Source organism: Meleagris gallopavo, chromosome 16, assembly GCF_905368555.1.
Source record: "Meleagris gallopavo chromosome 16, MGAL_WU_HG_1.1, whole genome shotgun sequence".
NCBI lineage: Eukaryota > Metazoa > Chordata > Aves > Galliformes > Phasianidae > Meleagris > Meleagris gallopavo.
This window is the reverse complement of record NC_139419.1, coordinates 2575948-2599827: the sequence shown is the minus strand read 5'-3', so window position 1 is coordinate 2599827 and position 23880 is coordinate 2575948. Positions and strand designations below refer to the sequence as shown.

At 49.0% G+C, this 23880-nt stretch overlaps 2 protein-coding genes across 4 annotated transcripts; both read left to right on the top strand.

Annotated features, from left to right (window-relative positions):
* Positions 1–10280: 10280 nt before the first annotated feature.
* Positions 10281–13121, top strand: PSMG3 (proteasome assembly chaperone 3). 2 transcript variants are annotated; one of them, XM_010719649.4, is made up of 3 exons: positions 10281–10414; positions 10633–10850; positions 12574–13121. In XM_010719649.4, the coding sequence occupies exons 2-3, from the start codon at positions 10635–10637 to the stop codon at positions 12724–12726; spliced, it is 369 nt and encodes a 122-aa protein (XP_010717951.1). In that variant the 5' UTR covers positions 10281–10414; positions 10633–10634; the 3' UTR covers positions 12727–13121. The 2 variants fall into 2 exon arrangements, with proteins under 2 accessions (XP_010717951.1, XP_010717952.1); XM_010719650.4 differs by having other exon boundaries at positions 10338–10539.
* Positions 13122–14883: 1762 nt separating this feature from the next.
* TMEM184A (transmembrane protein 184A) lies at positions 14884–22866 on the top strand. Of its 2 annotated transcripts, XM_010719647.4 has the most exons (10): positions 14884–15139; positions 16171–16324; positions 17656–17880; positions 18272–18437; positions 19158–19248; positions 19339–19414; positions 19930–20021; positions 20375–20544; positions 20624–20821; positions 21234–22866. In XM_010719647.4, exons 3-10 carry the CDS (start codon positions 17656–17658, stop codon positions 21482–21484), a joined length of 1269 nt encoding a protein of 422 aa, XP_010717949.1. In that variant the 5' UTR covers positions 14884–15139; positions 16171–16324; the 3' UTR covers positions 21485–22866. The 2 variants fall into 2 exon arrangements, with proteins under 2 accessions (XP_010717949.1, XP_010717950.1); XM_010719648.4 differs by lacking the exon at positions 16171–16324.
* Positions 22867–23880: the final 1014 nt, after the last annotated feature.

Genomic DNA, 23880 nt, shown 5'->3' with positions numbered 1-23880 from the left:
CGCATGATGTGAAATATGAATGGGGTTTTCACTCATCCCCCAGTACAACCCAAGCGAGGAGCTTGAGTCGACAACATAAGCAGCAGTTTGGAGAGGGAAAAAAAGGCTTTCATCTCCGTTGCACTGTGCCTCCAGCCACAGCAGGATGGAGGGAGGAATACAAGTCAGGAAATGCCAGGCTCCGGAGCAGTGGGCTCATGGTCTGCCTCCAGCATGTGCTGGGTGAAAGCCCCCGGCCCTCACAAGCCATGAATCCAGCAACTGTTCAAACCAGGCACACAAGCAAAGACACCAGACTGAAAACAACGAGCACTTTAGTTGCAGATCCCCAGGCACTGGGTCAACTGTAACCAACCGAATGCTCAATGCCTCTGGTACTAAGGAATTATTAAAGGACTATCTTAGATCTCTGCTTTGGACCGAGTCAGGCTGGCGGTCAGGTGCCAAGGATAAGCCAAAGCCATTTTTTGGTGCGCTCTCTATTTACAGCTGCAGTGCAATCAAACCCATCAGATGGGAAGAGGAGTTCAGCTGTCACTGTCACATCCCAGAGGAAAGCTGGGTTGACTCAATTAGAAGACGCATATGAGTATTGATTAACGCTGAGTACAAATTCCCTCTCTCTAGGCCATGCGCTACACTGGCAGCTTATTTGCCCCCTCCAGGTTGTTCTTAATTTCAAACCAACATGATCCTTGTTGTTCCAAATGTACAGTACAAATTGACAGTATAATACAGTTTGTATTACCACAGTCCCTACTGGCCTCTAATGAGTCAGTAATTCAGCCATCTGATTTCCTCATTTTGTTTCCTGTGCGCTTCTGGATTCCACACGCTCTGCAAATGTATTTCTTGTTTATGCTCAAAGCAAAGTCACCTCACAGCAGGAGGCTCTCCTATAGATTTTTCTTGCTTTTTGACTCTACCATAGAGGTGCCTGGATCTGTTTCGAAAATCTCCTGTAAGACACTCATCTCATCGCCAGAGCAATTTGTGCCTGAGGCATCGACGAGCAGTGAGGGCAGCTGCTGGGAGCAGCCCTCCTCTGTGTGCTGGGAGAACTGGTTCCAAGGGGACGGCAGAGCCTGGGAGCTCCCCACCTCAACTATAACAGAACACATAGGCTGACCTCCAGTGAGGAATGGATGTGGCAACCTCAGGTCTTCCAGGGCAAGTGGAGTGCTGGATGCTCTCTGAATGCATCTTCCTATAGATCTATTCAAGTGGGAACTCTGCCTCTGGAAAGGCAGCCATTTGAATTCCTCATTAGAAACTTAAGAGCCAAACAGGGTCTCCCACAGATGAAAACAGAGATCTTCACAGTCCTACAGCCAGAAAGATAAAATGTTTATACAGGTATCATCAGTCTCCTCTCCTTGCAGTGCAATATGGGAGCCCAGCTTCTCTGGTACCTGTAATTTGTTGCATGGAACTGGCAAAATGCAGAGGCTGCATTGAATAAGGCGAGGGACTCAGAGGTCCCATGATCTCGACAGAAGATATTAAAATTCTCCATCTTCCTCTTGCCTGATGGAGGAGGGATGAACTGTGCTTGGGCCACTTAGAAATTAAGCCGTTTCAAGTGTGTAACATCTATTGCTCTCCTTGGGGATGACTCAGGATGTGAGCAACACAGTTCTGGTGGAATGGCACAAGAGAGGACATGAGGGCCAGCACTTCAGTTCTGGGTTTATGGGTATCATCAGAAAAACTTTATTGGATTCATATTTTGCAGCTTGGTCCCTGGAGGACAGAGTTGATTTTCACAATATCTTTTCCTTTTGCTTTCAGTAGCTGATTTTAGGTATGTGTATATACACCAATGCATCACATACAAGGGATTTTGGTAAGACTTCCTCAAAATATGGAGAAATGGCAGATGTTTCCCACTTGATGTAGGAAGGAAACATGAAGATCCAACCTTGAGTGCGAGGCCCAAGGGCCTGCAGCAGGTCAGTCCCTCCCGCCTGTCTCTACACCGTGCTTCCCTCCCTCACACAGTGCTGCAAAGTGCTTGCCTTGCACACAGGCTACCTGCCAAATCTGCTTTTTCATCGGGCTCCCTGCCAAAATGTGCTGCTTTCTCCACTTAAGCCACCTGTCAAGGGCACCTGAGTGCCCTCACTGAGGGCTGGTTGTGGGGACTGCCAGGTTCCCTGAAGGCTGAATGCCAAAACGTGCTCCTCCCGCAGGAGAACCCTGCCAACGAGCCCTGCAGTGCATCTCATGAAGTCTTCAGTACACGGACCCCAATCCCTGCCAAGCACTGAGCCCGGCATCGCCGGGGACACATAGTGGTGTGGCCAAGTCATTGAGCCTCTATGCTGAACAAGAAACCAGTCTGCATTCAGATGTAAAAGAGGGTGTTTCAGCACCGGCTCTGGCTTTGCACTCCGATTTTGGTCTCTGTATCAAAAGCCTTTGCTAGAGTATGTCCTCTCCAGCAGATGAGAGGTTCTAACATTTCCTCCCAAATAGGGAATGGAAGCAATGTTTTGAAAATCTCAGAAAGCCAGCATGTCCCGTGGGTAGTTTGGGTCAACCAAATGTGTTCTTTTGTTTTCTGTTTTCCCTTGCAAGAAAAAAAATGTGGTTGAGAAGTCGACATGAAGTGAAATGACTGCAGCGATGTTTGAAAAGTCATCAAAGCAGAACACTGTAAGCCAGGAGCTACTTTTGAAAAGGGAGTGATCAAAACAATATGGCCTGATGTGTCAGAACATATTTCCAACAGAAATGGCTTTGACATTTTTGTCTGAAAAGCTCTTCATTGCACCATCTCCAAAAGGAACCACTCCTGGTGACAGCACGAGAAGATCATCCAGGTGTTTTCCCCTTTTCTATTTCCCCTTCAGGCGGTGGTGATGTACATGGTCTCTCCTTCTCTCTCCGAATAGTGTCTTTGAGAATTTCATCTTCTCTACAAAGATCTTGTGACTACTGTTGGCTATGGAGGGTGCGCGTGTGTGAGATGCACAACATCACAGACCCTTGCAGACATCAAAGCTGTATCTTGGCCTCCTGCAATGACAGAAAATTGGTCTTTAATGACACTGATGCCTCCAGGAGAGCAGTGGTCTATCAGCAGTGCAGACACATGAAGGAGCCTGGTATGAAGGCTGCCACACACATATTGGACCATTCATGTTCATAAGACCAAGGTGCATCTGCAAGCCGATACATGTGTATAGAGCAGATATTTAGATAGCACGATGTGTGCTCATGCAGCCGTCAGCATGGCATTGAGATGGCCAGCACGTAGTAGAAATATATATATAGAAAATATATGGAGCATGACTGTGTGATCTCCCTGCTTGGGGTAGTATATGCTGAACTCCGTCCAAACAAGCAGGATGGTACAGACCTGAACAGAGCATAATGAATGCCCTTCTTCATCACACAGGTGTCACTTCTCCTGACTCAGTTCAATTACACTCGTGGAGCTGATTGCAGATTTCAGACTACTCTTGCATATCAAGAGCACATTCAATGTTCTGGGACTCGATGAAACAGTATGTCAGCACGTGGCCTTCCTTGAAGCCCCTGGGTCTTGTTCTTCCCTGGTGGAGCTACAGACAGAACAAGCTTGGCCTATTTTGTTAGGTGCAGGGATAACTGTGGAATAGTATGTTCAATCCTTCATGTCAGGCCATTGATCTCTCCTCAGCAAAATGCATCTGTGATTACCCGTCTGTTTTCTGTCTTTTTTTAAACACAGAATTATACAGTAGTCCTCCAACAGAATGAGGGGGGGATGAAAATGCTTAATGTGAAAGTTTATCTGGTCACAAGAGGTGTCCCATTCAAAAGCTGCTAAAGCAAATAGCGAAAATTCTCTGAGTGAGTCAAGCCTGAACCAAAGTCCCAGCCAATGTCAGGGAGCCCTACTCTGTCAGAAGAGCCTCTTTTCAGATAACACTTTCATCCACGGTTATCCGAACACTTGCAGTCAAGTGGCACTTTGTGCTATCATTAATCCTGGTGTCCTGGCCATGCTCCAGTTTTGGTAACAACATTCTGCCAACTCAGATTCCTGAGGAGTTTTTCAGCAGGATGCAATTTTCTTCTCCTTTTTGCCTTCCCCCGTGGGATGGTTAGTTCTGGACAACGTACAGTACTGACGACGGTCCACTCCACAGCTGGCAGGAATCCGCTGATGGAGAAAGCAGACCTTGAGGGGAGCAGGAATTCTCTAGGACCGAAACACTGCATTAAAGGGATTAGTAGCAACAAATGGCTTTTAAAACACATTTGTACTTTCCTGTTAAATTCTGGTATCAGTTTAAAATATAGACCTGAAGAACTGCTGAGATCTGTGAGAAAGATCATCATCAATGCCAGCAATCAGAACAGAGAAGTGTATTTTAAGTTGTAATCAATACGTAGGACACAAATGAAAGGGAGGTGTTATATACAAACATTTTCCAGTGGAGAGAGCCCTGACAGCTAGTTATTGCAGCGAGGAAAAGAAGCCATCCAGATGGACTCTCCGTCACACTAATGAAGGCGTCTCATAACTGTAACAGAGACCTCATGGATCTGCTGTGACACTTAGCAAATCTGGGCGTGAATAAACAACCAAAGTCCAATTGAATTAACCTCCAGCTGATCAGCACTCCTAAACAAATTATCCTAAACTCTGAACAAGATTAGAAAGACTGGCACAGGCCAGAAGCATGTGGAGGGAGTGTTAATTCAGTTTAACGAGTTTAAACCTAATCCCCCCGTGTTCTCTGATCTCAGGGTTTCAGGGCAAATCAGTTCCAAAATGCTTGTGGAAGAGATGGGAGAAGAAGCTCATGTGAAGTTATGAGGAACAGCATGAGCAACAGCTTGGAGTCCTCCAGAGAAACAAAATGAAGTTAGTACAGAGCAGAGAAAGACTGATACAGAGCATTTCCTGCAGAGACAAATAGAGAGTAGGCGAATTACATTCATTTCCTTATGGAATATTCAGTCCTCGTCTCCAGGATGAAACTTCAGAAGTTCTTAGCATATCCCCTTTTCTTGATGATTATGTTTCTTTGACAGAAATAGATAAGCACCTGTAAAATCGGGAACAATGTTTTAATGCCATTTTCCTCGGTGTATAATTGCATTGTTCTCTACAGGCTACGTTTACAGTGTACATCAAAGGCACCATTCAATTATTACAGACTTCAGTTCATTACTTAGAATGGTAATAACAAACAATTTCAATGCTTTTTTTTTAATGTTGGTTCATAAAACTCTTTATGTAGACAGTTAAAATTAATTTAAACTTCAGCTTTAACATTTTGCAGGCTTCTGAAATGTCAAATCTGCCTCCAAGAAAACACACTTCTTCTGGCGCTCTCTGGGGACAGGAATGGACACAGTGACTTCTACACATGCTATGAGATGGAGATAACGAGGATCTGAGGTATTTCTAAATGCAAACTGGTGCAGCGTATGTTTATATCTCACAGATTCTTTATTCCCAATATTCCTCATAGATCCAGTCTTGCGAAAGTCCTTCAGGATGGCTACCAGATCCTTAAAATCTCTATTCCAGAGAGTGAATCAAGTTGTTGTTGGTAGATGAAGACTGGGATCCAAGAGCTTGCACAGCCCACTGAAGGGTGTCTACCTGCATTCTTTTGCCTTGTCACGGTGTGTCTTCATGAAGCTCTGACATTTATGACCAAGAAATGTGTTATCCTTTCTCTATCGGCATTTATAACATAGATCAGCATTTATAATGCTTTGTGTGCTAAGCCTTGTAGTTTTGACTAGATAACAAAAACAAATCAATGCCCTATGAAAGAGGAAGCATCCCGACAGCAGGCATTTCCACCATCCCTGTCTTCAAAATATGTGAAGAACTTAAAAATTAGGTGCAGCCGTCTTTGGCCAACATCCAGTGGAATTCCCAATGCTCAGAATCATGTTTGCACGACCAAGGCTCAAAGCCACCCATTTCACTGGGAGATGCCTCAGTGTTTCCATCTGTTTAAGTTCTGCAAAACGAATGCCTCCTGTAATGCTTAAACTTCTGTTACACAACCCTCAAAATCAAATCAGACCTGTCTACCTCACACTATTCTGTTATTTAGAACTAAAAGTAAATATTTATTCTCATTTTCCACTCTGCGCACTGAGAGATAACTCCCAAAGTTAACAGCAGCATTACGAGCTGCAAACGATGATATATTGTCAAAGTTGAAACCATTTGGTTATGTGCCTCTTACATTTTCAAATATTCCCAGAACGATTTCATAACTTTCTTGAGCATAATGAGAAAACAGATCTTTCCTCCTTCAACTGTGTAATAATGAACAACTATTACAAACACTTTATTTTTTCCAGAACTTGAGGGATCAGTGGCCACAGAGAAAATATGCCCTTTTCAACCAAGTTTTTAATTGTTTTCTCACTTGAAAGAGGAGCTAATATATTACTGGCAGAGCACAAAGCATTTGCCTCATCAAGACACATCATTTTAACTATGGCTGATTTCTAGACAACAGCAGTATTTAATTTGCTGTCACAATTAAGTGATTTATACAAGTGATGATACTATTAGCATTATAACCACACTCTGGTATTCTCTTCTTGTTCCTGCAAAAGAAACGCTGTTATTTTCTGTGTTTTCACCCTTCTTAAGAACAAAGAGTGCTCTGAGTTTTGTTCTTTGAAGTGACGCTACTATTATTTTTATGATCCATTATTTGCACGCTGTCTTTCATCTGACAGACCACCACGAGCAACCAAAAAACTCCTGCATCAACCACTGTGGGCTCTATGGCAATTACTGCTGCTTTTACTGATCCGTGGAAATAATTTCTTCAGCCATTCCAGTAATGCAAAACTTCTGCTGCTCACAGGGTGGGACTGTTGATGGATGATACCATCCACAGATGTGGTCATGGTCTTCATCAATGTAGGGCTGTGATATGACAAACAAAAATTGTGTAAATGGTGCTCAAACTCAAACTTGCATCACGATGACTTGATCTGCTCCATACCCCCCTGGTTACAGTGCCCAGTTTGGGCAGCTGTTATCTCATGACAAATATTGAGAGTAAGATTATTGTTACACAGCATCAGGTTGTCTGTGTGATGTAATGCAGAGTTTTTTAGGCAGTCTGAAGCTCCTGTGGGTAGACTGGAGCTATTCTGGACATTTCAAGAATGCCATTATCATTTCAGTAGTGCTAAAGTCACCTCTGGATAAATTTTGCAAAGAAATGTAGGACACACTGATTTTCAGTGTACCAAGTACATGAAAACTACTGCTGTTCCAAGTTCTTCTCTAAGTGCAACTTATCTGACTTATGCCAGGTTCTGCAGCTTCAGAAGGAGCCCCTCTCTGAAGTTCTCCCCCAGCACCATTGCACTAGGGCCCATTGCTCACTCCAGTCTCCTGGACCTCAAATCCTCCTCCTCCAGTCTGCACAGCAGCTCAGAAAACAGGCAGCATAACTAGTCCTATAAGGGCTGGAGCACTCCATTTATAGCTTGCTAAATCTGAAAGGGGAAAAAAATAAAAAATAAAAAAGCAAAGAGCTTTAGTCACATTGCTACCTGGATGCTTCCAGGCCCAGCCAGAGTGTGCTGGCTTTTTTAAATCTTATTCTGCACACTGAGCTTTTGCAGGCAAACAAGCTAATACTCATATGCGAGTACTCACTATTTATACACACACCAATGAACATTCCCATGTTTCCTCACTAAGTTGCAAATGCAAGAAAACAAGACAACAGGATGATCCAACAGTCTCAGGCTTGCACCTCCAGCACCTCAGATGTGCAGCTGACGACAGTCTGCAGGCTACACAAAAACTGCATCACTTGCTTTTCAGCTTTAGGTTTATTCTTTGCTAGAAGTGGTTTTTTTGTTGTTGTTGTTGTTTTTTTTTTTTTCAGGTTGAATTCTGCACTGGAATAGAAAAAGTGTACTCAACAGGTAAACAGCTCAAAGAGGTTCTGCAATGCCTGATGGATTGGCTTAGCCTTCCATGCAGCAAACAAAATAGAGCATGTCCCATACAACGCGAGCTGTGTATTCAACTTACAAACTAGCAAATCTCCTAGAGTGCTCTGTTAGAAGAAGAAATGATGCTATTTGTTGTCCATGGGAGCACTGACATGAAGGCACGCTAATCCCACACCGCACACATGCTCCCAACCTTGCTGTGATGCCGACACAAGGAAAAGGAGCACAGGGATACTGGCTGGCCAGAGGAGTGCCCTTAGCAGCAGCTCTGCTTCATGCAGCTGATTTATAACGAGAGTCAGAAGAATTCCCAAGCAGCTTCTGCATCAGGGAGCAAACTAATTTGTTTCTTCTCTCCTTGGATGCACAGACCAGAGCCTGGCTGCACCTCAGGTTCCAGCTCGCAGTCTATATTCTGCATCATAAAAGATACAAGAGAGAAATCTAAACTAGAGAAGTAATAACCTGTAAACTAATAAAGCAACCCAGCACTTTGATAGTGAGGTGTTCCCAAGAGCAGGGATTATTAATGGATGTCCTGAAACACCGTGTCTAGTTTTCAAGAGAAGTGGGAAAGATTTCTAATGCTCTGCAGATCTCATGCATTAGCTCTATAAAATCACTTCAGATAAATGCAGAGATTATTGTAAAAAAGCAGACTACACAGAGGCACTTCAGCATTTAAAAAAAACAAAAGAGTGGTAAGAAACTGCTTGAATAAATAATAATAAAGGTTTAAAACTGGAATATTATGGGTAGTTTTTCTTGTCAAAGTATCGGGCTGCATAGTCATTGATTTCTGCAAGTAATTGAGATAGTGACACGCACGACTTATGTTTCCTCAGCTGTAAGTGCATGGGAATGGAAGAAGAGATCTGGTGCCTAGCAGCCAAGGGTGCGATGGCTTCTGAACTGCTGTCTGCCTTCATTCTTTATTTCCCTCGGACCGTAAAATGGGGTGTATTAATAACCTCTTATGTCAAAAGAGAGTTTATGAAGCTAAATGTAATAACGTTTGCAATGTGATTAGGGATCATTGGATGAAAAGCTCTATAGATAGGCAGAGTGCAAGCACAGACACACATCCTTCTGAGGCAGAGCAGGGTGGGAAGCAGCAGGCTGACCCATGGGCCGGTCCCACATCCTGCCCACACAAAGCTCCACACCCTGCCTGGGTCAGATGAGCAATAGGAGCCTTCTCCTTCACAGCCATCTCTGTTTTTTGAGTGTGTTTATTTTTGGTGATGAAAATTCAGGGCTCGACTCCCTCTTGCTGTCAGCTTCATGTGTTTGCTATATATCCTGCTTCTGATCCATGCAGAAATGGTTTCCAATCAACTGAAATAACTCTTTGCTCCCAAACTAATGGAAATCAGTGAAGTGTAGGGGACAGAGCTGTTTCCACAGAAATCTGAACTGGAGTGGAGTCTCTTTGTCCTCTCATCACGTAAAGAATAAAACAGAGGCTGGCAAGGATGGCAGGAAGAATCGGGTCCTCTCTGTTTCCTGAAGTAAAATCTTCCTCCAGAGAAGGCAGGACAGGAACACGCTCCTCCGTGAGCCAGGAGGCTTTGCTGACAGGAGCTGCTATTATCTCTGTCGAACAGGCAGAGCTTCGAGTGATGCTGGTCAGCAAGAGAGCGGCGCTGACTGCTCGCAGTGCCGCAAAACAGACTATTGCCACAGCGCCAAAAGGCACGGAGCCTCTCCGCCTGCGTCAACCACCACCTGGGCCGGTGGAAGGGTTTTCTGTGGAGCTCTGCTGCACTCTGATGGTGCCTCCGAGCACACTCAGCGCAGAGCCGACGTGCTCCGCCTAGAAGTGAGAGGTTGTAAAGCGAACCAAAAAGGAGTGATCGCTTTTAGAGGCAACGGTGCTTTTCTGTGGTGTTTTGGAAGGAATGGTAACAGTGAATGCACGGAAAGAAAGGGTTGTGTTTTAGAGGCGTCATCCACAGCACGTGCACGAGTCCACACGCTGCAAACCTCCGAGAAATCCCAGTTTTGGGAGCTTTGTGTAAATCTGCTTTGGAGGGACGCAGAACAACAGCGTTATAAGCACCCAAATAAAGTACGGATGGAACAGAAATCAGCACCCGCGTGACTCCTCGCGGTGCACGAGCATTTCTTTACACACTCTTTGCTCATTTCTCACGGCAGCACACGAGGGCCGCATCACACACACACTTTGCTTCAGGACACGAGCAAGGGACACGGAACCCCGTCCGAAGCGCAGCACTGCCCAAACGGACGGGGGGACCGCGGGCCTGCGGGCGGCTCCTCCCAAACATGGCGGCCCCTCCCCAACATGGCGGCTCCTCCCCAACATGGCGGCCCCTCCCCAACATGGCGGCCCGGCGCCATCTGCCCGCGCCGGATGGTGGGATGGGAGGAGGGGACGGGCGCTCTTCCGCCGGGGCGGACCGGGTACCGGCGTGAGGCCTCAGCTCGGTGCAGGGTACGGGGAGGGGATCACGGACTGCGGGTGTTGTGCAGCAGTGTCCGCGTGGGGGCATTGGTTCCCCCGCACAGCTGCTCTTCGCCCGCACCTCTGGGTGCTTTTACGCTCCGGAATCAACCGCGGTAACAAAGCCAAGCCAATGAACGAAAGGTTGGAGGCTTTCGATAGCCGCGTTCCGTGCTTTTCATCTGATGTGGTCTGATTGCTTCCCGCAGCGATGGCAGCCAGTCCCATCGTGACGTCTAAGCGGCGGGAGGAAGCGGTCCGCGGGGTCCGCACCGAGGTGGTTTGCACCGCGTTCTCCAACTCCATCCTCGTGGTGGTCACGCAGTACGGCAAGATGGGCACGCTCGTCTACGTGAACCCCGATACCATAGGGGACAACGTTGGCAGGCCTTCGCTCAGCACCAAAGTGCTGCTGGGCAAGGACGAGGTAGGAGCAGATGCGCAGCGCCCCGGCGCCGAGCGAAGGGGAAATTCTGTAGGTGGGGCCGTGCGAGTTGCCAGGGAGCTGATGAATCACAGCCGTTAAGCGGTGTTTGCACGGCGGTCAAATGGATGTAAAAATCTGGTCTGAAGGAAGAGGGGATCCTCTGAAAAACAGGCACGTTCATCTGTTCTCCGACAGCTTTGTGGGGCTGGTGCTTGGTGTCGTATAGGGTACGGGTTGCCTTGCTGTGTTTATGGAAGATTTGATACAGCTCCTGTTACTTTAAAGGTTGCAAGATCAAACATACAGCCTCTGATAAGCTTTCCAGGCTTGCTGTTCCAATGATTTCCCCTTCTTGAGTCTCTTTTTTTCCTCCCTCCAGCCTCCATCTCTGCCAGCCCCATAATGGACTTTAGATGCCCTCTCTCTGTGCGCCTGCCAACACCTGCCCTCGATAAAGTTTAATTTGTTTTCCTCCAACAAAATGAGTTTTTATCGACTGGTTTCACAGAGCTGGAGTGAAAGCAGAAGGAAACGTGTTTTGCAAAGTGTCAGCTGGTCAAGCATTAAAGCAAAAAGTTACAGAGCTACAAGTTTATGAGGCTTTCCATCAGGGTTGGGCTGTCAGATGTTACTTGCTAACCTTAACTAGAAAAGCTGTAACAACACATAGGTTCCCCTTTCTGTCTGCCCCTCAGTGCAGTTCTCATTCCTCAACAAGTCTGCCTTCCCTGGGTGGGGGAAGCTTTGCTTTGCCTGGTTGACATGGCTGCTAATTCTGAACAGTGGCACCTCTGAGCCATTTCTGTGGTTTTTTTTGGAGATAGGAAGTGCCTTTTTTACACAGTGTTTTTAAATCATGTGACCAACTTAATCAATCTAAACTTTAAGAAGACTTTAATTTGCTGACTTCCTGCTTGTTGCTGTGAACATCCCCATTTGAGACCATACATATTTCCAAGCAACACTGGCAGCTAAAGTCATGCTAGCTCAGCCTTCTAAAAAATGCGTAACTGTAGGTATCAATAAAACTTAGGCAAGTTGGATATTCTTCTTAAAGAAGTCTCACTAAGATGATATCCCTTCTCTTCCCTGCTTCAGCCTCACCATTTATTTTTGGTTTTTATTATTCTGTTAAAATCAGAAATGTTTTTTACGTGTGCAAAGGCTGTGTATAATGCCAGTTTGAGGTCTCTAAGACTTAGAAAAACAAGACAGCTTACTTCCAGAGTTTGTCAGCAGAGCATAGTCTGGTCAGCAACAAGAACATGGTACTCGGGAATCTGGTCATGATGGGAATAGAGGGATTCTGATCATTTTATATATGTTGATATTTGGTGCTGTGGGAAGAATTGCAGAAGGACTTTCAACAGCAGCTTTCCAAACACTCTAAAGCAGTGCAGAACTCCAGTGCAGCTCCAGTTCAGTTGTTTCAGGATGGGTTTTGTTGGACTGCTGCTCACAGGTCTAAACTCTCCTATTTTAAGTTTGTTGAGAAAGTGCCTTCTAAATTATCCCATACCACAGCGTGGCTTTGTTGGCCAGCCAAGCTGTGTGTCTGTTTCCAATCACTCTGGAACTGCTCAGCAAACTAATGCTCAGCATCCAGCACAGACAGGTTCCCGACGTGCTCCATGAACGAGTCATTGCAGGGCTCTTCCTCTGCTAACTCATGCAGGATGACTTTGCAGCTGCGAGTGAACCTCTGTTTACCTTTGCTTTTCAGCCCCTCGTCCATGTTTGTGCAAAAAACCTGGTGGCGTTCGTGTCTCAGGAAGCTGGGAACAAACCTGTTCTTCTCGCTATGGCTTTGAAGGACAAGACCATGGAAGGAATACAAGCTCTACGGGAAGTGATCCGAAGTTGCCAAGTGTGGTGAAGTTGTACCATCTGGATTCAAGGAAATGATCTGGAGTCCATGACTCATCGCCACTTTTTTGAGAGGACAAGAAATGAAAATGATGGAATGTCTTTGTGCTGGTTTTGGACATGCTTAGGAATGTGATGAATTTTTCTCTACTGGGTAGAATGGTTGTGGGTTTTCTTCCTGTGACAGGTTTGCGGTCCAGATAGTTGGTGATGAGATGAGAACAATTGCCTCAGTATTCAAGAGAAATGTTATATTTGTCACCTGGGGAGGGATGTATATCTGGGAAACGTCACAGCTCTGCATTTGTGCCCGAGGAGTGATGGATGCCAAGCTCTGTAGCTACACTGTACCGCAAAGGGGAACACCCAGTGCAGAGTGAGTAAAAGAAACATTGATGAATCTAATTTTACATGGTCGGTTGTTTTTTTTTGCTCTGCAAAAATCACTTCAATTGAAATACAAGCCTCCGTAACAAATAAACAGCAATTGCATAATAGGAAAGTTTTTTTTTTTTCTTGCCTGCTTTTTTTTTTTTTTTTTTTAAGGAAATTACCTCTTATGACTACTTTTATCCTTATGTCAGTTTCCTCCTGATGTATTCTGAATCTGCTCTTCGTTTCCAGTCGCATTTTGAAGAGAGGTAGATAATTGCAGTGTTCCAATTTCATGAAAACTGATGTCAGGATAGCAGAAAGGAACCCAAGTTAATGAGAAAAAGGCAAAATATCGGTTGTTTCCGTATGATGTGGTAGTAGCACTTCAGAGAGACAGCATGTGCATTGCTCTGGGCCACCTGCAACAAGCTGCCCCTCTCCTGAAGCACTGTCAGAGCAGACATGGGGACAGAAGGGCTTTGGAGGTTACACAGTGGGGTGTTGGCTGAGTCCATTGAAAGAAAGTGCTCTTATGTGAGGTCAGATGAGTTAACGCAGTGCTTAACAGCCCAACTTGTGCTGTTTGCTTGGAAAGCACGTTTGTTTTTTCCTCTTCTTGGAACAGGTAGCACCAAGTAGTCAGTTTTTAAGTAAGCTATTTCACACTTTTGTCACTTATGAACTTGACTGAGCTGACCAAGGCCAGGTCCTGCCTTCAGATTCAGGGCAGAGAAGACCCGTGCTGTGCTGATACCCATCAGTGTCAGCAGAATCAGCACAGAGCCTGTCCATTCCCCATGCAGATCCTATCGCTGGATCATTACTGTTGCTAAAAAAATCCCATAAAAATACAAAAGCAGAAAATGCATTTCGAAAGGACTTTTTCCTCTGAAGTAATGGTTTCTACAGTATTTTAAAGGATAATGAGAAATGAAACATATCTTTAAGAGTACATTCAAAAACTGCAGGCTTGCAGCTGCCCTTGACAGAAATTTCATCTAAAAATAATTTTCCAAACTGTGCTTCCAAGAATCAAAGATTTGCATCTGTCAGAACTCCAAATTTTCCCTCTTTTACATTTCTTCTTTTTTTTTTTTCTTTTTTTTTTTTTCTTTTTTTTTTTTCTTTTTTCAGCCTAGGAGGGCTGAGAGAGCCATGTGGAATTTGTTAACGTTGATCTTTGCTAGTGGAGATCTCTTCCCAATCCAAAATGCAGTCTGTTTCCCAACTCCTGCTGCTCCTATGATGCCCTTAGCTCCAGTGAGTTTATAAATCATATATGAGTTGGCAAATTCAATGTAAACCACATCTTCCACTATGTGGTGATATGCTGCCTCACTGCTTCTGTGCCCTGAAAACGTCATGTGTTAATACCTGCAAGCTGACCCTGGTTTACTACCATGGTTTCCTTGTTCTTTTTGCAACCAGGTCTGCACGCAGTGGTGAGCAAAGAAAGGACGTGGCACTCTCTCTCCCATTTGATGCTCAGAGCCACAACATCTCATCTGGCTGCCTTTCTGCAGGCGATAAGTCAGACCACGAGCAGCTGGTCCTTCAGGTTTGCTCTGTTCTGCAGTAAACCAAGGGAAGGCCTGTCCCAAAAAACAGCCTCCCCAGCCTGGCTGCTTGTACAACCAGCTGTCTGCCTTTTAGTCATCGCTATCCTCCAGGAGGAATTAATTCTCAATCGCAACAAGAACTGCTTTTGCCACCCAGGCAGCGCTCACCACAAACGCAGGGCAGCAGCTCCGGAGCCTTCCAGCCCTGTTTGCTTTCCGGGCGTGAGTGCTAAACGGGGCAGACTGGAAAGGTACGTTTGGCAGCTTTTCTGCAGAAGGTAAAGCCCTGCCTGCTGCCCCAGCTGCTATGGGGAGGGCACAGAGGGCCGGTGCTGAGCCCCTTGGGGTGCAGTGAGGGAGAAGGGCTGGCGGTGTCCTGCTGGGAAGGTGCCCGGAGGAGGAGTCTGTGCTGGAGGAGGGCGCAGGGGATGCAGAGGCAGGTGCACGGCGGGACGCAGCCACGGCCTGCAACTGGAGGAGCCCCGCAGGGTGAGTGGGGATGGGGGCACGATGGCCGGGTGGGGTTCGGCCAGCAGGGCAGAGGTTGGCCCCACGCACCTGTGGGTGGTGGGGCAGAGCCCGTGGTACTGGCTTGACAGAGGGCTGGGTGCTGCTCTGCCTTGGTTATGTGTGCTGTAGGTGCTTCCTCCTGGTGGTGTGGGGGTGGTATAGAGAGGCTGCTCATAAACAGCCCCGAGCCGGGCTTTATCTGGATGCAATCAGCAGGAAAGGAGTGCCTGGTGCTGGCAGGACACAGCCTGGCCGCTCCCATCCCTGGGTGCAGGTCAGCCATCTCCCCTCACAGCAGCGTGGCCTGGGCAGAGCGATCCTGCAGGCAGCCTGCCCAAACCCAGTGCACTGTCCATGGTTTTGGGCTCAGCTTTCACTGAGCGCCTCTGGTATCCAGGGATTGAGCAGAGCAGGCAGTCGGAGCACAGCAGGTGTCTGCCCCACGTCTAAGAGCTGCCTGTTGGGATGTGCCATCCTGTCGAGCTGAGTTTTGGGGCTAAAATTACTCTCGCACCTCCTGGCTGCCTTTGTTTTGGAAGCAAATGGGCCCTTGGCTGCATTGAGTTGCCCGGCTACCTTGCACGGCTGGGATCTGGTTACCTCTGGAGCTGGGAGCCCTGTCTCTGAGTGGCACTGAGGCTTTTGTTTTTAATGACTTGCTGCGACGCGTTAAGAGTTTTACAATGCAGGAGAGCCTGCCAGGAAGGCCGCTGGTGCCGAGCTGCTTGCTGCACAGCCGGGCTGTGAAAGCTAATAGGAGCTGGGACAGCTTGGCCAAGCATCTGTGGCACGGCGCCGGGCTGAAGGCAGAATAAATGGGTCTGGAGCTGAACGCAGCTCTCTGCCATGTCCCACGGAGCAAGCCAGATCGTGCTCTTCCCTAGCACAAAGCTTGAGGAGAGTGAAAACTGCCAAACCTGACATAGGGCATCCCCAAAACAAGCTGTGGGTAAGGGTCTTGCCACAGAAAGGTTCCAACACGGCTTTCTCCCTCCTGCATGTACCGCCAGCTCTCCCTGGCCTCCTGTTAATGTTTACAAGGGCTGTCCAAAGAACAGATCCCTCCCCGGGATCCTGCTTCCTGCCAGCCTGGGCAGGGTGACGACAGCTGCACAAAGGAAAACCCTCTGCTCCTGCTGCCCTGAGAGTCCACTGCAGCTGCAGGTACACCCTGGGACCCGGCCACCCGCAGCACCCAGCACTGGGCATCTCCACTTACAGACAGCGGGAGGGGTCTGGGGGAGGTATTTTTAGGGCTGCTGATCTGATACCAGCCGAGTTTCCTCCCCTAGAGGTTGGGGTTTGTGAAGAGGGAGCTGCTAGGCGAGCTGGGCTTTGGGCTGTTTGCTGTGTGTAAGTGGATCAAGGTTGTCCCCTACCACACTCATCTCTGCAAATATTTTCTTGCCTCTCACCAGTCTGCACTTACAGGCTTTCCTCTGGGCGATAGTTACCCAGCTAAAATCTTTGTTTTTTAACAATGTGCTGAGGAGTGTCTACATTGTTAGAGCTCTGCTTGCTGCTTTTTTTTTTTTTTTTTTTTTTAACTGCTGTTGTTATACGTGTGGAAAAAGCAGGTTTCCATAGATAGCTCAAAGAGAGGCCAAACATGGCAGTCTGTGCATCTGTTGGCCTTGAGATATGAAGCTGCCCTATAAATAAGAGTGTATTATTAGTTTGGGCTGAGCTGCAGAGTGCTCTGTGCTGGGAATGCTGGGGTGAGAGTCTTTGAGGAGGGCAGAGCTGCCCACGAGGATCCTGCAGAGTTGTACAAGTGCTCCAGCATCCCCCAAGCCCCATGCTGCTGCCTGGGCTGGCACACCAGAACCTTGAAATTATGAGATGGCCGAGGTTTGCTGCCTCGCTGAACATCCTGGGTGATGCCAAACCTCCTTCTTCTGATGAACCCTGGAGCTGGCCATCAGCAGGTCACTCAGAAAGAAAGAAGCTAAATGTGGGGGTGGACCACAGGGCCTCAATGTTCTCTGGGCTCCCAGGATAACGATGTGAGCACATTGTCCATAAGGATGTCAATATCCTGATGCTTGTTAATAAGGGGATGGTTTTAATCATGGAAGGAGGTGATATTGATGCTTAAGTCTCTGGTGCCCAGTGGGAGAGGTCCTGAGCTGCAGGTGTCAATACCTGAGAGCAAGAGTGTGGGCACGTCTTTTAGTTTCCTAAGGGATGGTGACCCCAGAGAAAACCAGAGGGAGTGCAACTGGGAGGAAGCAGCGTGTGTTTTGGGGGATATGGGGACTAGAGACACCTCCTTGCAGACACAAGGGTCTGCTCTTGAACATTTGCATTTTCCTGCTGAGAGAAGCAGCCCCGACCATGGAGAATAGGCTGTCTTGGGAGAGGGCCATGCTGGGAAAGGTGTGGGGAGGAGAAAAGCTCACTGGAGATTTGTGGGCTGGGAAACTTGCTGGGACCTTCCCCCTCACCAGTTCACCTCCATCCCACACCACTCCCCGTGCCTCTCCCTCCCACAGATGAGTAATGCCACCCATGCTTGGTCCTCTCCTGCGGCACCCAGCTCTCCAGGGCCGGGCACAGCTGCCAGGCTGGCCTCCGCCACCCCATCCCCAGCCCTCACCCTGCTCACAGCTGCCCACAACGACTCCCAGGATGGCCAGCAGCTCTTCCTGACCACAATAACAGCACGGGTCATCTCCGGCATCTTCGTGTGGTCGGCGCTCATCGTCACCTTCCACCAGGTATGGGCAGGATGGAGTCACAGCTCTGGGTTAAGGGCTGGGGCAAAGCTATTGTTTCCCACCATCTCACTGCAAACACCAGGTGGGTGTTTCCTCCTGCAGCTGGTGGAGGGGAAATCTCTGCATCGGGAGGGTGGACTTTACCCTGTGGCTGCTGGAGCTGGGAGAGGCACAAGGCAGCACTCAGTGGGAGCTCATCTAGCACCGCACAGCTGTGCCTTTGGGCATGCAGCCTTGCAGCACCCCATCAGAAGGCACATTCTGCGATGCTGCACAGACCCACAATGCTGGGGCTGCCCCAGAGTGAGCCACTGCCTCGGAGCACCAAATTAAGCCCAGACTCATCGGCCCTAACCACAGCTCTGCACAACAGGCATGCTCTCCCTTACAGATCTACATGCACCTGAGGAACTATACCATCCCCAAGGAGCAGCGCTACATCATCCGCATCCTTTTCATTGTGCCCATCTATGCCTTCGACTCGTGGCTCAGTCTCCTGCTCCTTGGCAGCCACCAGTACTATGTCTACTTCGACTCAGTGCGCGACTGCTATGAGGGTGAGCACAGAGCAGCCACGTCAGCAGGGATGCTAACAGCAGAGCAGGGCTCTCCTCCTCTGCCCTGTGTCTCTGGAGCATCCTGGCTTGCACATAGTGCCGGATCTGCATTGTTTTTGCTTTCAGCTCTCCCTGCCACCATTTGGAGCTTTCCCCCTTCCTGCTCCATCAGCAGCAGAGAGAGGAGGGTTATGGGGCACCTGCAGGCTCTGAGAGCCCAGCATCTGGCCACATTCCCAGGGGAAAGGATTTCTGCCTACCTTTGAGGTAGAAAAACTGTTTTTCCAAAGGAAAAGGCAGACTTACCTATGAAATCAGGCGGTTGGGAGGTGCAGAGAGAGCTTGTGAGTTGAGTTTCATGTCCTTCCATGAAGGTCTTTGGCCATCACCCTCCTCCTGCACATGCTCAGATGTGCGTCCTTGGGTGCTGCCAGTACATCCTTTGCCCACCACATTCTCTGCATGCAGGAGTTGTGTGTGCATGGTGAAGCTGCTGCTTCTGCAGCAAAACACATTTACTCTATAGACATGGCACAGTGCATCTGGTTCAGGTGGATTCAACCTGCTGGTGGCCTTCTACACACCCACGCCATTGTCCCAAACCCTGATAACGTGCTGGGTGGGTGAGGAGACATCTGAGCAGGAAGGGAAGTGAAACGTAAGGCCCCCCCCGAGCTCTACCACCAGCCCTGCTGACCATGTCTGCTCTTTCCTTGCCAGCTTTCGTGATTTACAGCTTTCTGAGCCTATGCTTTGAGTACCTCGGTGGGGAGAGCACCATCATGACTGAGATCCGAGGGAAACCCATTGCGTAAGTGGTGGCACACCACCAACTCCTCAGCCCTTTGCCTCTTTTCCCCATCCTGTTGCCCAACAGCATTTCCTTGGCTTCTGCTTCCAGGTCTAGCTGCTTGTATGGGACCTGCTGCCTTCAGGGCATGTCCTACTCCATTGGGTTCCTGCGCTTCTGCAAGCAGGTGGGTACCCAGTGGGAAGCACTGCAACTCCCCTCCGCAGCAAGGGACGGGGGCTCTTGGGGCTGTGTTGCAGTGGGTCCCTTACCCAAAGGCAAATCTCACCCAGATGCTCACTATTTTTCTTTCTGTCGGCACCTGGCCAGCAGCAGGGCGCTGCGCTTGCTGTCCTTGCTCTGACTCACTGCTGAGTCAGGGTCCCCTCCCACTGCAGCGCTGAGATTTTTATCTCTGCCTAGTCTCAGGTTGGCTGGCCGGCTCCCTGACTGCCCAGTGCTGCGCTGCAGGCTGGAGGCACCATTCTGTCCCTGAGGCAACCCCTCCTCAGAGTGGCTATGCTGATTTTTGGGAGTGTTCAGGGTGCACAGCCTTGCTCCCTCCTGTCTACTGGTTCAGATCATTCCTGCAATGAAGAAGCACTTGCTCCTCCATCCCAGCAGCAGAGAGTTGGCTGTGATGGGGCTGGGGGGGGCAGGAGGTCGCTACTGCCCTGTTCATGGTGTTTCTCTCCTGTGCAGGCCACGCTTCAGTTCTGCATTGTGAAACCCCTCATGGCAATTGTCACCATCATCCTGCAGGCGTTTGGGAAGTACCACGACGGGGACTTCAAGTGAGGATGCTGGGTGGGGCTGGGAGGAGTGCATCGCCTGGGGGAAGGGGATGGATGGTCCCTGCTCCATCGGAGGGGATGGGGGACCTGCTGGCCCTCCCCAGGTAGCGAGACCACACGGAGCCCAAAAACAGCCCCACTATCCCCAGGCAAGATTTGAACCAAACACCCAAGGGCCAAAATACAAAAGTGACAGCAGCTTCTGTTCCCCCTCCCACCCTTCCTCGGCTGGGCTGGGCTGGGCTGGACTGCCCCCCGTGGCACAGCAATGCACATCCCCCACAGCCCCTGCTCCCCTCCTTCCCTCTTTGCCCCCAGCTGTGTTCACTCAGCAGCTTGCTCTCCCCCCACAGTGTCCGAAGCGGCTATCTCTACATCACCATCATCTACAACTTTTCTGTCAGCCTGGCTCTTTATGCCCTCTTCCTCTTCTACTTCGCCACCATGGACCTGCTGCGCCCTTTTGAGCCGGTCCTCAAGTTCATCACCATCAAGGCTGTCATCTTCCTCTCCTTCTGGCAAGGTGAGTCCCAGCCTTCTTGCAGTACCATGCAGCCCAGGGGGGTGGTCCAGAGCTGATCCCTCTCCCTTCCCCTGCACAGGGACACTGCTGGCAATCCTGGAGAAATGCGGGGTGATCCCCGAAGTTCAGATCATCGACGGGAAGGAGGTGGGAGCTGGGACAGTGGCTGCTGGATACCAGAACTTCATCATCTGCATTGAGATGCTCTTTGCTTCCATTGCGCTGCGCTACGCTTTTAGCTGCCAGATGTACAGAGAGAAGAAAGAAAACTCAACAGGTAACTGTTCCTCTCTTCTGCCTTCTTTCACCAGTGGGTAGGGAAAGGACAACCTCTTGTAGCACTACAATGGGATGGTAAAAAACAGTAAAGGAGCCTCCTCCTCTGCTCCATGAGTTTCTTCTCCCTCAACCGCTTGTGACAGGAGAAGATACCTCGGTATGGATAGGCAAATTAGGGGATTTTGGTATTACAGCACACACTGCTGGAGAGGATCCACACTCTTTGAAACATAGGGCTGAATTTGCCTTCCTCCTCCTTGGTGCTCACCACTGTAAGCTCCCTTGTTCCACAGTGAGATGTGGTCCATGGTGAGGCCACAATCTTGAATTTCTAGGGAAATCACTGCAGTCTTAAAGCACTCAGGCTATTGGCCATATGATGCCCCATCACCTCCTGCTCTGTTTTTCAGCAAACCTTGCCCCGATGCAGAGCATCTCGAGTGGGCTGAAGGAGACAATGAGTCCACAGGACATTGTGCAGGATGCCATCCACAACTTCTCACCCACCTACCAGCAGTACACCCAGCAAGCCATGCAGGAGGCAGAGCGCAAGGCGCCGGACGAGAACGGGCACGTGGCCTGCAGGGCAGAGGGAGCAGGAGGCAGGAAGAGCAAAAACATCGAGAAGAGAGTGCTGATCCTGTCGGATGAGGAGCTGTAGGAGATATCCGAGGGGACAGAGACATTGGAGAGGCTTAAATGCAAGGAAGGGGGGACTTTTGAGGCTGTGACAACCTGCTCACATTGGCATGCTGGAAGGAGGAGAGCCAGGAACTCAACTCATAAAGCCAGTTCCTAAAAGGGAAGATGCAATAACCAGGGAAAGGTTAAAATAGTGCCAGCTTCTGACTCATCTCCGAGGTGTTAGGGACTGTGCTCTTTGCTTTACTGCCAGTCTGGGTGCCAGCCCTGTGCCCATACCCCTGCTGGGTTCCCAGTGAGCCAGGACCGCCCCAGTGCCGTTGGACAGACTGGCCTCCTCACCCTGCTCTTACCTGCAAACAGCACCGAGACCTGACAAAAATGCTTTTCTCAGCACAGTTCTGCTCTAGTTTCTCCTGATTTGGGTAAAAAATGATCTCCAGGGCCCCATGGAGAAAAGCAGTGCAGGAAGGTGACTTCAATTCACCTCAAAACCTGGTAACATTTGAAAGACATCATGCCTTATTTCTATGTTTTCCTCTCTACTTCCCCTCAAAAAGCCCACAGAGTTGTGCAGGAGCTCTTTACCAGGAGGAAGAGCAGCTCATCCTCCTCGGCCTCCAGATGGGGATGCAGCTGCTGGACCAGATCTCCTGGGATCAGCAGTGGGACCTCTCCTGGACCTCACCGCACGGTCTTGCAGCTGCATTCCTGAAAGCTGCAGTGACAGAGGAGCTTGTTTATGTCTGAACCCATTTATCTGCAAGTGGATCAGGAGTTAAAAGGGATTCCAGCTTTCTTATCAGAGCCATTATTAGGGAACCAGACTGTGACTGGTGGTGGTAGGAATGCACCGACTGGGAACTGTCTGTTCCTCCTAACTCCTCTCCATCCCCTGTCCCTACCCTGCATGTAAGAAGCAAGTGCTGCAAGACCAGAATCAGCGGATGCTGGAGGCCCTGGGGAGCTCAGCTGCATTGAGGGCTGTGTGAGCCATTTCCCAGAGCACCACAGCATCCCACAAATCCATCACCCTGCCTGGGCTCTGAGAAGGCACGTGGGGCTGAGCCCGACAGATTTTCTCTGTCCTTCTGCTAAACTTCCTCTCCAGTTTTATTTTCTTCTATTTCTGTTCCCCTGCTGTTAATCAGATGATCCCCTTGGGAACTTCTTTGGGCACCAGCCAGCTGTTGGTTGGGGTGGGAGCTGGGCAGTGGAAGGACAGGGGCAAGTCTGGAGCCTTTGATTTGCAGTCACATGGCAAACAAGCCTATGGGTGAGGCTTATAGCTGTTTTACAGCTCCTAGTGTTGTTTTATTCCCTGCTCTTGAGCTGCAAAGTGTAAATTGCAAGAGGAAATTATTTATGATTTTTTTTTCTAATAAACAGCAATTTCTACTATGGGCTGAATGAGCATTTTCACTTAGCTCAGCAAGCAGAGCCCACACTCTGCCCGCTCCTGCTCTAATGCTGATGCTCTTAAGCTGCACGTCCTCCCTGCCCCTTGGTGCTGGCCCAGCAGAAATACCTGCACACACAGCATCCTCCACACTCCGATGTTCCCACAGGGTTCGCGCTCATCCCTCTCCCTCCACAAGCAGTGCGTCCCCCCGTGCGCTGCACCTCCTCCAAAGCTGTGGATGCAGCAGTTCCGAGCTGCTGGGTCCTCTGCAGCCAAGCCCAGCAGCACCACCACAAATCTATGAATTATTATCAGAAGTATCTTATCATGCTGGAAACGTGGAGCCAATACAGATAGGCTATGGCTGAGCCAGTCTTGCAAGCCCTTCGCTCTGGAGATCTGCTGCCTGTACCTGCCCAGCCCGTGAGGTTGCCGTGTTTTGTGTCAGCTGGCCTGTAAACAAGAGCCAAGCAATTGGCACATCCAGGGAGCTGCCACCAACAAGGCTTGACATGGGCGCAAACCTGACAGGGAAGCAGGGCCACATCTCAGCAAACATCTCCATCTTCTGAGCCCCTCTGTGCCGCAGCTGCGGGGACAGAAGCAGCTTCACCCCCTGGGTGAGGACAGACTGCGAGGTGATGATGGGGCATCTGCCAGCGTGCTCGTGGGATGCAGGCTGGCATAAGAACACAGCAAGAAGCGCGGCTGTACTTCATTGCACAAATGATCAACTCCAGCACATAATGGGCTGCATTCATTGCTCTTGCCAGCAGGTGCAATTCCCACTGCAGAAGGCAACAACTGCCTATTTATGTCAAGTCCTGATTACTGTATTATATGTAAAACAGGTCTTTCTCACAAGCGAAACATGGAGGGAAAAAAAAGCACCAAACCAGCCGTGACGCACCCAAGCCTACAGAACGATGCTGGCCCCAACGAGTGCACTGCTATGGCCTGGGCCCTCAGCCTGCAAGGCTCAGAGCTCAGAACACCCCAATGGGTGTTGAAAT

Bases quoted from the DNA above. Each gene is read 5' to 3' on its own strand.
- TMEM184A (XM_010719648.4), top strand. From the start codon at position 17,656: ATGAGTAATGCCACCCATGCTTGGTCCTCTCCTGCGGCACCCAGCTCT. The intron at 19,249-19,338 runs GTAAGTGGTGGC...TTCTGCTTCCAG, and splicing joins ATCCGAGGGAAACCCATTGC to GTCTAGCTGCTTGTATGGGA. The intron at 20,022-20,374 runs GTGAGGATGCTG...CTCCCCCCACAG, and splicing joins TACCACGACGGGGACTTCAA to TGTCCGAAGCGGCTATCTCT.
- PSMG3 (XM_010719649.4), top strand. From the start codon at position 10,635: ATGGCAGCCAGTCCCATCGTGACGTCTAAGCGGCGGGAGGAAGCGGTC. The intron at 10,851-12,573 runs GTAGGAGCAGAT...TTTGCTTTTCAG, and splicing joins TGCTGCTGGGCAAGGACGAG to CCCCTCGTCCATGTTTGTGC.